This window comes from Akebia trifoliata, chromosome 4, assembly GCF_017979445.1.
Source record: "Akebia trifoliata isolate Shusen 1 chromosome 4, ASM1797944v1, whole genome shotgun sequence".
Taxonomy (NCBI): Eukaryota; Viridiplantae; Streptophyta; class Magnoliopsida; order Ranunculales; family Lardizabalaceae; genus Akebia; species Akebia trifoliata.
The window spans coordinates 42,156,880-42,173,786 of NC_141378.1; the positions used below are offsets into that span (position 1 = coordinate 42,156,880).

Sequence of the window (16,907 nt, forward strand, 5' to 3'; positions counted from 1 at the left end):
ATTATTTTTTAAAGATTTTTTCAAAAATCATTTATTCTTATAATTAAAAATAAGATTTGATGATATAAATGATAATTCCACTTAGTAGAAAAAAAAAATACATTGTCTTGACACTATTCCAATTTTTTCCTGATTTTTTCTGACTTTTTCCCTTACCAACTTATTCCCAAAAACCCGGGCTTGGTGACTATGATCCTGATTCATCAAGTAGGGGAGTAATTGTAATAAAATTGCAACAATTATGTCTGCCAGGTAAATCTCTCTAAATTTTATTAGGAGATCCAGTCAGACCTGGTCCCACAACCGGTACAATCTGGTTTTTAACACCCTGGTAAAATAGTAATACAGCGGATGTGCATAAACACTCATCAAGTGTTTTTAAAAGGTCCAAATCATATTCAGAGGGTTCTTAAAGCAAGTCATGCCTAAATTAGAAGTTCATGAACTTAACCAAATGAACACATGGATTGCAAAGGAAAATAAAATAAACATCATCAAGCGTTTAATAAACCCCCATTGGCCTTATTGCATGGAAGAATAAGAGATGGTTGCTGGTTTCACTCATTATTTTCTCCACCGAAGTTGTAGACTATCTCGATCTGCATCAATATCAAAATTTCAGAACTTAACTAAACGTATCTTTAGCAACATGATCTAATACCAAAACCCTTTTTGTTTTCAAAAAAAAAAAAAATATGGCCACCCTACAAGGCAACAAGAAAGGAAATAATTTTTGGGAAATAAGTTTTCTATGTAGAATCTGATCGATAAACTGGTAGGTCTTGCCAAAACCCCATCATTCTTCTGAGTTGCTTTTTGAGTTAGAAGACGGGGGGATGAGGCCCAACATGTCTTCTTAATGACCACTTAGACGACTGCCAATGATCAAAACCTATGTCCTAGTCAAGTGCCTTACACGCCCTCAATATTGACAACATAAGGTGATTTCAAACTCCCAAAAATGAAATAAACAATTGGAAAATTTCAAATTTCCAAATAGACAATGCTTTGTGATGAATATCACACAATCTTTTGAAAAGAAAGAATAGACATGATGCGGCAAGCTCATCACTTATATTACAACTGAATTAAGGATCTCCCTAAATTCTGTCATTGGGAATCAATCTACACTAGGCAGAAAAGTACCCTAAAAGAATTTTTTTTTTTTTAAAAAAAAAAAAAAAAAGATATGTCACCTGCATCCCCTAATTTTAATTTGGTTTGGTTTTATTCACTCAGGTAGTTACTTGTGTTTCAATACAATGAAAAGCCTATCTACATTCATAGCTGAATAAAGAAAATATTAAAGGACAAAGGGGCTACCCTCCTTCGAGGAAATAGATATAGCTAATTTTAGATGATGGCAGGAAAGTTTTCAAAAAGTAGGATTTGAACAAAAGAAACTAAGTCCTCAGGCCCAACCTGAGCCACATACGGAGTGCATGTGGCAGATTTTTGAACATGCATCGTTCAGAGAGGATGATTGCCTCCTGAACTATCGTGAGTATTACTCTGATGAAAAACAAAATTCAAAATATATATCAAAAAATTAGATGGGAGAGTGGTTTTTATTTGTTAGAAATCTACTGCAACTTGTTTTTTGCCCAACAAGATTCAAGAATAAGGAGTAACTGAACCTATGATTCTACAGACCAGTTTCATTCCCATGAACCTATCAAAAAAATAAAAAGTTTCATAACCATGAAACTAATGAGAAGTAAAACTAAAGCATGCATGCTGACCACACAAAACAGTGAAGTATCAAATGCAGGAAAGTTTCTTCATATCATCATAAAGAGAAAATGCTTGAACTGTTAAACATACCCCAGATGGAGGCGTTGGGTTTCGAGTAAACTTGGAACCACCAGGAGCCCATGGAACTGATTATCAAGAAATCATGACAATAAGTAAATGTCAAACTGCAAGGCTATATTTAGTTGAAGTGGTTAAAGTATAATTTGCTGAAATAGTAATAAGCATAATCAAGAAAAATATGCCCAGCAAAAAAAATATATATATATTTAATCAAGAAAAATATGCAATGTGTGAACTTCATACAATCCCTTTGATCCATCGAGTAACAAGTACCAGTTAAAGTATTTAATCAAGAAAAAAGTTTGCTTATTGCTTATCACAATACAAAGATCTACTTTAACTGGTGAGGAGATATTCTGAGGGCTTTGCTTTTGCGAAGTCTCTTTGGGGCTTAACTCATATCAACCTTTCTATTTAAGACAGGTTGCTAGAGATTAGTTAAAGAAACCAAAATAAGGTAAGGATAGGAAATCTAGGAGGTAAGATTTGCTATTGCTTGAGTCAAAAAGTATTTACAAATCCAACACCAAAAAGCAACCCAGGCCTGTTCTCTCCCCCCACCCCTCCCTCTCCCACACATACACCAAAAAAAAAAAGAGTTGGGTGTGATTAAAACTTCATATACATTAATAGAAGCACCAGACTATAAAACAAGTAAGCTTCTAGTGTAGAACTCACCAATGTAAGGATCAGGGTGCCGCCACTTGTTGTAACTTGCTTCAGCATCATCGATCATTCTATCAATTCTGTCCAGATCTTCCTGAGAATTCACCAGAAAAGTGACTTTAGCTTAAGAAACCAGGATACTTGAGTATGTCATGCACCAATATCAACATTATAGGATACCGATACCAAATAGTGCATAGATACTTCCATATCTCTGCAAATTTCTTATTTCCTTCCCAATATAATTAATTATTTTCTTAGTATCTCCTAACAATTCGCTAGTTAGTCTTGTCAGCAAAATTTTGTAAATAATTTGTTATAGTAAGGCTTACTGTAAAAAACTAGAACTTCTGTTACATTGTGCATGATGTAACAACAAAACAAGATGATGCTTACCTTAAAAACTAAACAAACATATATTTATTTGATAGGATACCAGTGTTTGACAAACAAGCCATTCCAATGCCAATATAACTATCAGAATCTTGGCAAAGTAGAACTTAATATACCCAACTTCCAGTCAAGCATCCATTCAACTAAAAAGAGTGGCAATTAGGTAACAAAAAAGTCGACTTCTACCATATTATTTCACATGGCTAGAACAATGTGCAATATATTGGTTTCATAAGGCTAGACCAATACGCAACAATTTATATATATGGGGGGCATTCAACAAACAAACTTAGGCGGACAAATCATGTCCTAATGATCTCAACAGTTAGATCACGCTTAATCTAACAGCTGTGATCTGTTCTAGAGTTTTAAGTGAATAAGTTTCACATTTTTTTCAATGCCGTCCCTCATGTTTCTGTTATTTAGTTTCACCTCCCCAAAAACGAAAAAACTGAGAGATTTCTCTTCCTCACATTCATCTCCTTCTCTCTGCAACCTAACCCTACCGCACGAGCTCTCTAAAATAGCTCTCAGCACACTCTCTCTTGATCTCTCACTCAGACTTGTAGCTCACTCAGAAGAAGATGAAGCTCTCGGCATTCGGCCTCTCTGTTTGATCTATTATATTGTCCATTGATTCAGATCTGATTTTTTGTTTTCATGGTATGTGTGACTGATTTTTCTGAAATTGCTGCATTTGGATTCATTTGAACAATTTATATTTCATTTATGCTGTGATTTTAAGTTCCAGTTGAATTTCATATCCTTCATTTTTTTTAGGTGGATTGCTTTTGATCATACATGTTATGATTTTCTTACTTCATTTGCTATGGATTTGAATCTCTAGAATCAGTGTGTATACTTACACAATTTGCAGAAAAGCTGCAACACTAAGACCTCTATAGAATGCGGACCTCCACCTTTGGCATTTGCACTGGGAAGGAAACTCAAGGAAGCTGTGTATGGAAAATTCCCTTCAATGTGAAGTTCCTATGATCGCCACCACCCCAACCTATTGAGCATAAAGGCACCTCATTTGGATTATTGCTTTCAACCTCTTTGTCTGTTTGTTTATAAACCTGGGGTACTTGTACTTGTCTATACCATGATAGAGAGAGCTTTGGGGCTATATGTGTACTTGTGAGTTTAACAGTTCTACTCCATTGTATCTCTAGTTACTGATATCAGGGAAAATTAATGGAAATGCATTTATTTCTTTCTATTCATTTCTCCTTTTTTTCTGCTTTGGAGTGAAAATATACTGGTCTGCTTGCTAGAATGACAACATGGCAAGTAAGCTTGCTTGAATTTGGATTGAGGATGACCCCAATCTTTCTATTTTAAGGATGACCCCCAATCTTTGGGAGAAGGCATTAGAATGATGGTGAAAAGTAAGCATATCCAATCAGGGCTTGGATTATTGCCATTTTAGTGTTTCATTCCCTTTAAGCAGACAAGTGAGAGACAACACTCTGTAACCATTTCAAGGAAAAAGTGGACGTTCCAAGCAGAACTAGTTAATGGGGCTGTTTTCAAAGAAAAAAATGTGTGTGCAAACCAAAAAGGACCATTTTGGCCAATTTCTGAGATAACCAATGGGCCAACTTTGCTCGTTACAAACATCAATTACTAATACAACTAATTTATATCATAGAACAGAGTGTTGCACACTTGAAATATACTAGGCCCCACCCCTCTGAAATTAACTAACATGAAAAAACAATGAGCTTTATGAACAATCCTGATTCTAAGGCAAGAATTTATGAATATCATAAATTAGCATTCATTCGTAGTAAAACATGTCAAAATGTTTATAATGAACTACCAGTCTAAATTTGATTTAGTCATATTTTATTCCTTCACTATGGAGGACATAGTTCACTAAGTTTGAAAAGTACAAAAGGACAAATTATTTGTAATGAACCATTTTTGTTTGTGAGAGTTGGATTCCTAAAGCCATTGTTCCTCATTTCCATTTTTTTGATAAATATGTTCCTCATTTCCATTAGTCTGGGACACTGGGCTAAAAAGGAACATTTTGGCTCCACCTCTCCATATTGTATCATCAAAATATTGGAGCAATCAGCAGAACTGTACATGGATTGGGGCATGATCTATTGAACTTGCTTTTTATCTCAACCTACAATAGCTACTATGACTATTGATATTGGTGGTGGCCGCCCATGCCGAACACCTTTGGCCAGTTCGCACTACAAGAAGAGAGAAAAATCGACTTTCATCAAACCTGTCAGAACTGACCTTTGTTTTCAGTATTAATGTTGAGAGGATAGACAACTCTGCTGATCTAAGACAAGTTTGAATCTTTTTGGCCACTATTATCCTAAGTTTCCAATATATTATAGTATTCAGATGTATTTTGTTACTTTGTTATCTCAGCTTCAATATCAAGATTTCTCCCTACCTTTCATAACCAAAATATCATGTTATCTCAAGGGACCCTAGCCTTCACTCATGCTCCATGAAAATAGCATGAGTGGGACTAGTTGTTGAATCACCTTGAGTAGAACTATGGAGTTCTAGTACTAGGGACCATGAAATTTTATCCAAAACATTACACAGATTATCTCTACATTAAAATTACAGTTCATGATATTACTGTGACAAGAAAATTATTCCAATCTCATGGAGTTCTCTCTTTCTTTATAAATTACACCTCAAAGTACAAAGCTACCAGAACATCAAACAGTACTTGTCCACTTCAATACCACATTTAGATACAAAAAAACACTGCTATTGCCAAAGGTCACTGTGAAGACTTCTTGGGAACATCAGTTTGCTCCTGTTTTGCTGACGACAGCATTGCAGTTGTTGCTCTAGTCATGGCTGCCGCTGATGCCTCCCAACTTCACACCAGCCACTTTTGAAAATGCGACTATACCACCACCAAGTATAGCCCTCAAGGCAATGACATGCCCACATTTAACCCTGGAGGAATTAGCTGGAATCCACACCAATAACCAAAACTTATCCCATCTACCCACATAGAAGGTGTACACGGCAACAGTAGGGATGGAAATGCCAAAGAAACTAAGATTGAAACCACAAGCACCTAAGGGCTGAATGTTCCCAGTCCAAGATTGGGATGACCCCCTACCAAAGAATAAGTCACAAATCATGGCCAAAACACATAAAAGGAGAGGTGAGAGCGATTTTAGATTGCTCGAGAGAGAGAAATCAAGAGTGAGACATCTAACAGGTCAGATTTTAGAGAGGTAGAGAGAAAGAGTGGTGAGAGCAATTTTAGAGAGCTCGTGTGGTAGGGTTAGATTGCAGAGAGAAGGGTACGAATGCGAGGAAGATAGATCTCTCGGCTTTTTTGTTTTTGTGTTTTATTTGATTTTAGGGAGGTGAAACTAAATAGCAGAAAGTTATGGGATGACGCTATAAAAATGCTTAAGTTCATCATTTAGAACATGCAATTAGATCTTGGCTGTTAGATCGAGCGTAATCTAACGACTAAGATCATTAGGACGTGATTTGTCCACCTGAGTTTGTCTGCCGAACACCCCCTTCTTCGATTGTTTCTATCAAACAATATTCCGACCATAAATTGCCTCAAACTCATGCGGACAAATCCTGTTCTAATGATCTCAGTCGTTAGATCGCGTTCGATCTATCAACCAAGATCTAATCACGAGTTTTAAATGATGAACTTAAACATTGTTACAACGTCGTCCTGTAACTTTCTGCTATTTAGTTTCACCTCCCTAAGATCAAATAATACACAAAAACAAAAAAGCTGAGATATCTCTCTTTCTCACATTCATCCCCTTCTCTCTGCAACATAACCCTATCGCACGAGCTCTCTAAAATCGTTAGACCAATACGCAACATTTATATCTTTGATGAAATGGAAGCAATCGAAGCAAGGGGGCTAGAACAATGTGCAACATATTGATTTCATATGGCTAGACCAATATGCAACATTTTTTTATATATCTATCTTAATTAAATGGAAACAATCGAAGCATGGGGTCAAGCGGACCACCCTCGTTGGGAACATAAATGAAGAAAAAACAAACACCCCACCTACTGTGCTTCCTTACTAAAAATAGAAACCCACAATAACATGAAGTCCCCAAAAAATAAACCCTTGAATTCCTTGCACAAACAAAATATCAAACCAAGATGTTGATGATGACTTCATCAACCTCTTTCCTTTCTCCAACAGATTGCAAACAGAGGGAAACACCACAAGATTCTCTTGCACGATCTGAAAGAAGGTGAACTCAAATTTAAAATGAAAGGAAAACTGATTTATGGAAAACCCACTCACTGCATATCTTGCAAAGCTACAATGAGTAAGGATATTCTCCATTGGCTTTGCACAGGTATCAGAAATTCACAATGGGGAGACCCCAAGAGATGAGGCATATTATAGTCAGAATATTATTTAATGCATTGGCTAAACAAAAATATCAACTAGATGATGTGCACAACCCAAACAACAATGACAGGTACAAATAAAAGGACTTCAGTAAAAAAGTACTATTAATACTCTCAGTTCAAACTTACTTATATATATTCTTGGTCCACATTCGAACATCCTCGTTCAAAGGAACAATTTCAATATCACAAATGTGACTAATGAGGCAAGCCAAGTAATCTACCTCCCTGTCATTAAAGTTTCTCCTAATCCGAATTTCTAATAAAGTTCATCCTCAGTTACAACATGAAATTCTGAACTAGATTATTTTTCTAATACAAGAATACAACTCGCCAACTTGACTTTTGATAGTGGACTCTCCACACTAACAATCCTCCCAAAATCGAACCATGCACCCATTGCCAACTTTGAAGGCTGTCCTTTTATTTTATTTTATTTTTTAATAAATGTCCTTTTATTTTTATTTTTCACTAAATTCAAGTAACACATTAAGGATTCCCCACCAAACACTACACCCATAAGTTGCTGATATCATATTTTGACCAATTTCCAACCCCAAATTATAAAAAATTTTGATCACATCACACACCTCCACATGCTATTCTCCTTAATTCTGAAGCCCCAACAATAACCTCCCTAGTAGTGATATGTTCATTAAACTAATAACATGGAATATCAAACCACTGCCTTTCTTAGGAAGCAAATAGACCTCCAACCAACCAAGTGAATTATGTTGTTCTCATCCTTACATTCCCCAACAAATGATGGACCAACTTATCTAAATCCCTCTCTACTCTCCCAGGGATAGAAAAGAAGGACAATAAGTATAATGAAAGCTAGTCAATGTGCTTTTCACAAAGATTAACTCCCCCTCTCTTTCAAAAAAATTCTTGATTTCCAGGAACCTAATCTAGAGGATACTCTCTCAATGACCAAGAAGGAGACTTAGATAAATTGTAGGGAAGACACCCGCCTCACAACCAAGGATCCTTGCTAACTAGCAATGTTAGGAACAAACCCGATCCCGAAGACCTTACTTTTGGAAAGTTTAATAGTGAAATCAAACACCGCCTCAGAATAATACAATAGATCACTAAGAAATCAAAGTTGGGTGGTAGAAGCATCCACAATAAATCAATATAATCAACAAATTTGATGTGAGTCACCATTGGGCTCCCTTTGTTAGCCATAAATATAAACAAATCCCTCACTACCACAGCCCTATTAACAAGTCTACCCAATTAATTATAAGAAATAGGAATAAATGATCACCTTGGCTTGAACCTATTGAACTCTTGAAAAAGTTTTTTGTGCAACCATTCACTTAAAAAAAAAAAGAGAAAAGATATGAACTTTGTTAATTGTTATCCATTTAGTCCACAAAGCATAAATGACCCAACATATATCCCCCAAAACTCCAACTCATGTAGTCGTAGACTTTTTCCAAGTCAATCTTACACACCACCCCCAAGACCATAGATCTAATCCTAGAATCGATGCTTTTACATTTACAGTCACAACTCCATCCAAAATCTATCAACCCCTACTGAACGTACTTGGACAATGTAGAGAAAATCACATGTTCTCAAAGTGGAATGGGATAGACCTACTTTTTTTTTCATAAGTAGGATAGACCTACATTTTTATGGTCCAACTTCTAGTATAAGTGGGAAGTGATCAGAAACTAGTATGGGGATAACAACCTGGACAATATTGAGAAAATGCTCCTAGGACAAAGAAATTAAGAATATATCTAATTTTAATAATGTGGGCGATATTGATTATTTTTCCATGTAAAAGAGCAACCTCCAATAGGTGGATCGATATGAAAATTGTGATTGACAAATTCCTTGTACTCTTTTAAGCTTTTGGTTACTCTAGTTCCCTCCCTTGTGACCCCACCCTATCCCTTATACGGAACTCCTTTTCCTTCCCTCAAGTTTAATGCCTACTCTAATAGATTACCTTTTTGAAAACTCCTCTAAATCACCAATGCCCTTTGATACCATAAACATCCTAGAAGCATTCACACTTTTCGTGGAACTTAGCACCATGTTCTAATCTGTCCTGATCACAAGCCGAAACAAAACAATTACTACCCCCAAATTGCCTTTGTATGATAGCCCTAATGGGATCCCAAGGTCAAGAATGTTATTAAGGAGCCATTCTACCACCTTTTGAGACGAAAAATTTTCCGACTGATCTTCTGGACGGTCAATGACGCTAAAGCATGACATGGCCCATTGAGAACATATTTCTGTTCCCATAATCAGCACTTAGCATGTTTCTTGCTTGAAGAATATCCTGATCACATAGGTCATGAGGTAGATGATTATCTTTTGAACCTAGTTCAAGAAATTTCCGATCTTGGGAAGAACATTCCCTAGTATCCCTTATCAACACATCTTTTTCTTCCCAGGACACCATCATCACTTAGACAAACATGGCATGGACTCATGAGACATCTAGAATTATTTATCAACACAAGAAATAAGGGAACATCTGCTTCCTTTGAGATATAACTAAAACGGGGCATATCACAAGACAAGTATGGAACAGAGTTATATGAAATGTACGAGGGTAGAACTGGGAAAAAGAATTCAACAATAAAATTAGGGTTACATATCCATATACTCTCTATCTTGCTAAGAAAGTTTAAATCCCCAGTCACAAATAAAACTGATTCTCCAAGGAGGATCGGGACCCAACACCAATGTTTTCCTCAATGAACCATAATACTTAGGCACATATTCCAAACACAAGCCTAGCCTCTACGACTTTTATTTAAATTTCTTTTTGCACTACCCCACCAGATTGTGATGTTGCTTTGCTTGTGCACGAAACACCACGAAGCTGCCCAGGGGAAGAACAATATCGCACTTATGTTGTGAATCACCTTTTTAGCCAGGTTTGAGAAAACTCTCCGATGGTGAAAAATAGCACTCCTCCAAGTAGCTGGATTTCAACATCCAAGGCATTAGCGTTGTTTCTTCTGCTGTTGAACTTGTTTAGGGACAAGAAAATGTTGTAACATGATGCGGAACTCCTCATGATGATCACCAGCTTAGAGAAGACTGAAATAAGGGCCTGAAAAGGACCAATTATCACGGAACTATTGAGAACCAAATCCTGAAATAACCATTATGACCTCCATTTGTGACGAAAGCCCCTAATGGAGCCAGACTGAATTCTCTACCCTGGGTTCCACCTGGGATATATTTGGGGAAGCCCTTGAAAGATTGGGCAGTTCGATAGGCCCAAAAAATAGGATATCCACATCCGGCAAAATCATACGGGCCCCACTAAACCCTGAATTCTGAATTCTGATTTCTGATTTTGTAAATGTTGTTATCGTTAAAAGTAACAAAAGAAAATATCATGACTAAAAACAAAATGATTCTTGAATTTCAACACTATGGCATAGACCAACATACTTGCTTTAATGATCAGGTTCTAATGCAAAAGAATCAAGCAATATGATTTATCACTGATTTTCATTAGATGGGAAGTAAAGTATAGCAGGGACTAAGGAGTAAGGATGATTAAGACCCCATGCATATCCAACATAAATGCTTTGGTTAAATGAGATGCCACTAAGTCCCTCTCTTGATGGTTTGGATTTTGATCAATTAAGTAAAACCCAAAGTTCAAGGTGCCAATTAAGCTAAGTTGGTAAGGCGTGTGGAGTGTTCATCCCATGACCAGGGTTCAACACCCACTGAACCCATCTTTAGTGACCACTAACCCTTGCTTGCCTAGGAAAAAAAAAAGAAAGTAAAACACAAAGTCAAATGGTTGGAAAAAGACTTTGTTGAGAAGGTCTTGAAGTTGGGAGAACTAGGAAGCAACATAGCTCCAAGGCATCCATTGCATCATACTAAAGGTGTTGGCATATTTTGAACCAGGATGTCATGGAGGTGGTCAAAGGTGTTCTGGTGAAAGTCTTTCGTTGATTCAAAGAATAATCCATTTTTACAACTCAACACTCCAAAGATAAAAGGATCCAACTCTCTCAAAGATTACTATCCGATGAGATTAATTGGTATAATTGTTTTTTATCGATAACAAAATTTATTGATTGGTATAATGTACAAGATTATTTCCAAAAAATTTTGCATCAAGGACGAAAGGATCGACATCAATCTTCTCTTCTTATCAGGAAACCTTCTAGAAGCTCTTATTACTTGTTGGGTCGAACGATTGAGGAAAAATCCCACATTAATAGTATATATTATTGAATCAAAGTATATAACACAAAATATGATATGCAAACAAGCGATAATGATCTTCAAATGATCAAAGAAGAAATTTGTCTTCATGAACAGCGCATAATTATTGGCTAGTTTCCAAAAAGTCATGTCTAAAGATACATAATCTCTCTAGTAATAAATAAATAAAAAAGATCTCCTAAATACATTTATCATTTCTTTCTTATATTTGATTAATTTATTCAAAATTTATATAGTTTTCTGGTCTTTTTTTTTTTTTTTCCAAGTGTAAGTGCCAAAAAAAAAAATGTTACATTTCTAATTTATCCATTAAGGCGATCAAAAAGTAGAAAACCTAAGAACAGAGAACACGAATTAAACAGTAGAAAATGAATCAAAATATCTGAGGATTGAGAACATACGACATGCTTGTTGGCTTCAAACCTCTCTCTTAGATCCGATGCCTGAAATCGAAATTGAGAAAAAAAAAAAATACATCTAGAAATCAATAATAAAAACATTCAATTTGTGACAAATCTGAAGGTTCAAGAAGATGTAAGGTTGATGGAGTGAAACCCTAGACATATTAGAATTAAATCCAAAGAAAATGAAAATGGTGGATCAGAAGAAGAATTATAAAACAAAGAGGGCAGAAAAGCTTACATCTCGATAGAAGAGATGACGATGTACGGCCCAATTTAGGGTATCTTTGAGGGCTCTTCGGTAGAGAATCCTCACTCGCTCCTTCTGAGCAGCTCTTCTCGCTATGTATGAAGCACTCATGCCTTCCTCTCTCTCTCTCTCTCTCTCTCTCTCTGTCTCGAATGTCTCGATGGCTTGAAGCTTTGTTCACTATTTGGGGACTGAGAGATTGTAGACAGGAAATGGTCGTCTATAAGAAACCATACAGATCAGGATCACCTATCGATGGAGTCTTTTGTGGACCCTTAAGTAGATATTGTGGACCGTTGGATAGAATGAGAAATGGACGATTCTGATCTCTTGATTATATTGTGTGAACTTTAACTAAGAGGGCTATTATTGCCCGACCAACTTTTACTAATACCACACCAATTCCCATATAAATCACTAGGGGTGCAACTTGGTTTGGGTTGGTTCGATTTTTGAACAAATTCAAAATCGAATCAATCAAAGTCGATTCAATTATATTTGAACCAAAACCGAATCGAATTGGTGTAGAACCGAACCGACCTTAATTCGATTTGATTTCATGGTTTGCCAAAAAATTTCAAATATACCACACAAAAAATTTTAAATATATTAAAATTTTCAAAAATTTTCAGAAGATCTATGTGATTTTGTTATATTGTTACCACCAAAAGTGGGTCCAAGAATTGAGAAAAACCATAACAATTTCCCAATTTTATCTGCATAGAATATATAAAATCTCAATTTGATTTTCTCTCAATCAAATTGAATACAACACTGAGCCTTTTGAGACTTCAGAAGCTAGCCTACCCTTCTCCCCAAATCCATTTGTAACCATGCAACAGAGGTAAATAACCCAAAACTAAAGCCATAGCCAATGTTTTCAACAGATTAAATGGAATTAAACCTACATTGTGACTTCACATTAGGGTGACTTTTTCTCCCTTTTTCATCGTTTTTACAGCTTTTGAAAGTGCAGGGCAGAAATGTCTTGGATGAAACGAAACACTCTCAATCAGAATTGTTCATACAAACATTTAGAGAGCTCGCATTAGACGAGAGATTGAGTATTAAAAATAAACCATATTTGATTGTGAACTCCACTCCTTCAGATTTTGAAACCAAGGTTCCATTCTCAAGACAAGCTTCATACTTAACTGCATTGACAAAGGAAATAAATGCAAAAGTTCATCTCACTAAATTGAATATGCAAGTAAGGAGTTTGTATAATATTCATATCGAACACTTCATCTAGGTCTTTTGGGTTCTCCCATTTTCTCCTTCAGGAAGGATCTTCTTGAAAATTCCCCCATCCTTGCATATGTCCTTGACAATAGACCAAGACAGTAGCTCAACATCAAACTGAAGAGTAGCATTGGGAGGAATAGTTGGAGGAGAACCAGTTTCACCATAGGCCAGTTCATGGGGGATAGTAAATAAGGTATTCTCACCCATTTTCATTGTCTTGATCCCTTGATCACTTGTCCTGTTATAACAAGAATGAGTATCAGTAAAACAAAAAATAAACATCTAACCTACCTCAACCTTGCAAAAAAACGAGAGAGGGAGAGAAAGCGATGAACCGTCGGCTGTCGGAGTTGAGATGTAGCCCACACTACACGCCCACACAGTCGCACTATCACACACAATTGCAAGAGACGAGAGAGAGAGGGATGATCGTCGACCGCTGGAGTTGAGCCCGTAGCCACATATTCAATGCAAAAGACGAGAAAGAGAGAGTAGAGGGAATCGAAAGAATGAAAGAATTAGGATTTTGTAAAAACTAAAAATCAAATATTTTATTTTACATTAATATTGGCTTGGTTCAGTTATTTATAAAACCTAAACCGAAAACTGAATCCATCGGTTCTTTATTTTTTTAACCTGAAATTGAACTATTACCAGTCTAAACCGAATCGAACCAAACCAATCCAAATTTCACAGTTTGGTTTGGTTCAGTTCTCGGTTTGAACCGAATTAAGTTGCACCCTATAAATCATCAAAGAATTGCATACAGTTGGTTTGGCGTTAGTAGAGATTGGTATGGCAATAATAACTCTCTTAGCATGGTTTTTAAAGTGTTTGAGTCAAGTTGACTCAAAACTCAATCAAGTTGACTTGACTTAATTGGATTTTATGATGATTCAACTGCAAAACTCAACGAAATCAGCTTAGTCCACTTGGCAAATCATTGAGTCAACATATCAACTTGGTCGAGTCAGCTAAAAAATGCATTAAGTCAAGTTAGAAACTTGATCGAAAATGTTTTTGTGTAGTAAAAATATATTTTTATTTATTTTAAAAATATTAACACTATTTTTAGATAATCATAAATTTAGTATATTTATTTGACTCATTTTAGTTGGCTCACAAATCGTTGACTTGACTCAATTGACACTCGGGCAAAGTCGAGTTCTAAAACTAAGGTTTTTAGTTTTGGGGGTGGGGTAATAGTGGAATTGTTTGAAAAATCATTTTCCCAAAGTGGGATAGAAAAAAGTATGTTTACTCTCAAGATTAAAAAGTGCTTTGGACAAAAGTGAATGTTTTGGAAAAGCCATAATCATATGCTCATAAGAATCGTATTGAGTAGTGATAAATCAATGCAGCAAAATATACGCAATTAATGTGGCAAGGGCACAGAACTATAAATCTTTTTATTCGGGATACACACGGAAAAAGATCAACAGTTATGTTGTAAGAGATGCATCATATTATGATGCATGAGATACATTTTATCATCGGCAATGTATCTCACAATGAAGGTTGAGATGGTGATTGAGAATAAAATATTTAGTAATATCTATTAAGATATTATAAATTAATAATTATAGATAATTAGTATATCTCTATTAGGTTAGTTTCTAATATCTTAGTTGATGTAATCCTTATAAATACCCTAATAGGGTTTATGTAATCTTCATCCAAGAATTATCAATAAAATTTAGATTTCTACACGATATCAGAGCACAAGCTCCACTGAGCACATCGATCTTGGTGAGCCGTTCTTTGACGATGGAGTCATCGTCGGACCTAAATGTTTTTTTCCCCCTTTATTATTATTCTAATATTCTTCAATAAAATCACGCCTTCTTCTATATCTCTACGAATCTCCTATATCAAAACATTCATCTCTTACAATCTCATTTTTTTTCCTTATGTAAAATCTCTCCAACAGGAGTTATTTTATTTAAATCGCATAATCATTCTTCGTATGTTCTTAGGAGAGATCATGACAAATCTTGTCTTGTAAGCTACCAGCTCCGATAGACTTTAAAAAAAAAAAAAACCAGGATGCAACAATGATGGACTTTATAAATAGGCAGTAACTACAAAGAAGTACGATTTATTTTTGGGTGATCCATTAACATATCAATTGATGAGATCGAGAGCATTCATTCAAAGAAATCCATTGCATGCAATTATGGGAGGATGTAAGAGATGCATCACATTATGATGCATGAGATACATTGTATCATTGTCAATGTATAATGTGATGATTGAGAATAAAATATTTAGTAATATCTATTAAGATATTCTAAATTAGGAATTATAAATAATTAGTATATGTATATCAGGTTACTTTCTAATATCAAGGTTGATGTAATATAATCTCTATAAATACCTTAATAGGGTTTGTGTAATAATCATCCAAGAAATCTCAATAAAATTCAGATTTCTACACTTGCTACGTCAGCCACGTACAAACCATGTATGCATTACTGCATCAATTTATCATTAATCAATCTTATTTTCTACTAAGAATCATTTCCCTAACCACATTTTCCATGCCCAAGCACAAAGACCCTTATAGGTTGAAGGGAATAAGGTTTTTGAAAAATGAATCAAGGGTCCATATGATCTTAAAGAAATAAAATGATTTTCTTAGAAAATAAATTACAATATTGGATTGCAAACTTTAGAAATCTCAATTTTTTTTTTAAAAATTTTATGAATAGTTGTTGAATTAATGAACAACTCAATATGGGAAGACCATTCTTGGGGTTGGAGTGGGAAAATAATTTTCTAAGTGTTAAAAAAAATAGCAACTTGAATTTTGGAGGGATTATTTTTCCACTCATTTTGCAAGACCAATCATAAATCCTAAAAAAAAAAGTTCAAGATAAAGGGCATTTCAGTAATTTCATGTAAATCTCTTATTAAAGACTGTTGAAACAGGGCTGTGTGTAATATTTTGAAAACCTAGGGGTATATCTCTACTACCCATGTCCAATAGGACGTTTTCTGTATGTTTTAAGTTTGAAACATTGGAAGAAAAAGTTGAAATATTAAAAAAAGTTCCGTTGCCGGGACTCGAACCCGGGTCTCTCGGGTGAGAGCCGAGTATCCTAACCAACTAGACTACAACGGAAGTGTGATTTAATTATTTTTTTTTACTTACTTAACAAAAATTAAATATGAACAATCTCCCATCATGGTTGGCTGTGGGAGTAACTGCTTTGTTTGACTTGACCATTGACTCTATATTCTTCGTCCAACACATTGGCCTAGATTTGGAAGATATGGACAATTTCCCAACATGGATGGTTCTGGGCGTAATTGCATTGTTTGGTATGCGAGACAACACATGTTGGAAAGGAGACTTTGAGGCAGCACACCCACCTTTCAGGGTCCACCTCAAGCACAAGCACAACTACTAATAATTTCTTGTAAATACCAAGTTTACTCCTCTTAACAATTTTATCAAACAAAAAGACAAAAATGTAGAAGTAACCATCTGAGCTTGC

General features: G+C 35.5%; 1 protein-coding gene and 1 non-coding gene across 3 annotated transcripts; both read right to left on the bottom strand.

Moving 5' to 3' along the window:
* Window positions 1-354: 354 nt before the first annotated feature.
* CIB22 (LYR family of Fe/S cluster biogenesis protein) lies at window positions 355-12,376 on the bottom strand. Of its 2 annotated transcripts, XM_086441168.1 has the most exons (5): window positions 12,154-12,356; window positions 11,913-11,954; window positions 2,494-2,575; window positions 1,825-1,880; window positions 355-599 (listed from the first exon to the last, which is right to left on the bottom strand). In XM_086441168.1, exons 1-5 carry the CDS (start codon window positions 12,271-12,273, stop codon window positions 558-560), a joined length of 342 nt encoding a protein of 113 aa, XP_086297294.1. In that variant the 5' UTR covers window positions 12,274-12,356; the 3' UTR covers window positions 355-557. The 2 variants fall into 2 exon arrangements, with proteins under 2 accessions (XP_086297294.1, XP_086297293.1); XM_086441167.1 differs by lacking the exons at window positions 355-599; window positions 1,825-1,880; window positions 2,494-2,575 and adding an exon at window positions 4,063-10,369 and having other exon boundaries at window positions 12,154-12,376.
* A 4,082-nt stretch (window positions 12,377-16,458) lies between these two features.
* Window positions 16,459-16,531, bottom strand: TRNAE-CUC (transfer RNA glutamic acid (anticodon CUC)). Its single transcript has one exon. It is a non-coding gene; the product is annotated as a tRNA-Glu (tRNA).
* Between the last annotated feature and the right edge of the window lie 376 nt (window positions 16,532-16,907).

What these genes read in the sequence shown, in the direction of transcription:
- CIB22 (XM_086441167.1), bottom strand. Translation starts at nt 12,273, where the DNA reads ATGAGTGCTTCATACATAGCGAGAAGAGCTGCTCAGAAGGAGCGAGTG. An exon ending in GTCATCTCTTCTATCGAGAT is followed by an intron (nt 11,955 to 12,153) that starts GTAAGCTTTTCT and finishes TTTCGATTTCAG; the next exon opens with GCATCGGATCTAAGAGAGAG. An exon ending in TTGAAGCCAACAAGCATGTC is followed by an intron (nt 10,370 to 11,912) that starts GTATGTTCTCAA and finishes GGTCCTTTTCAG; the next exon opens with GCCCTTATTTCAGTCTTCTC.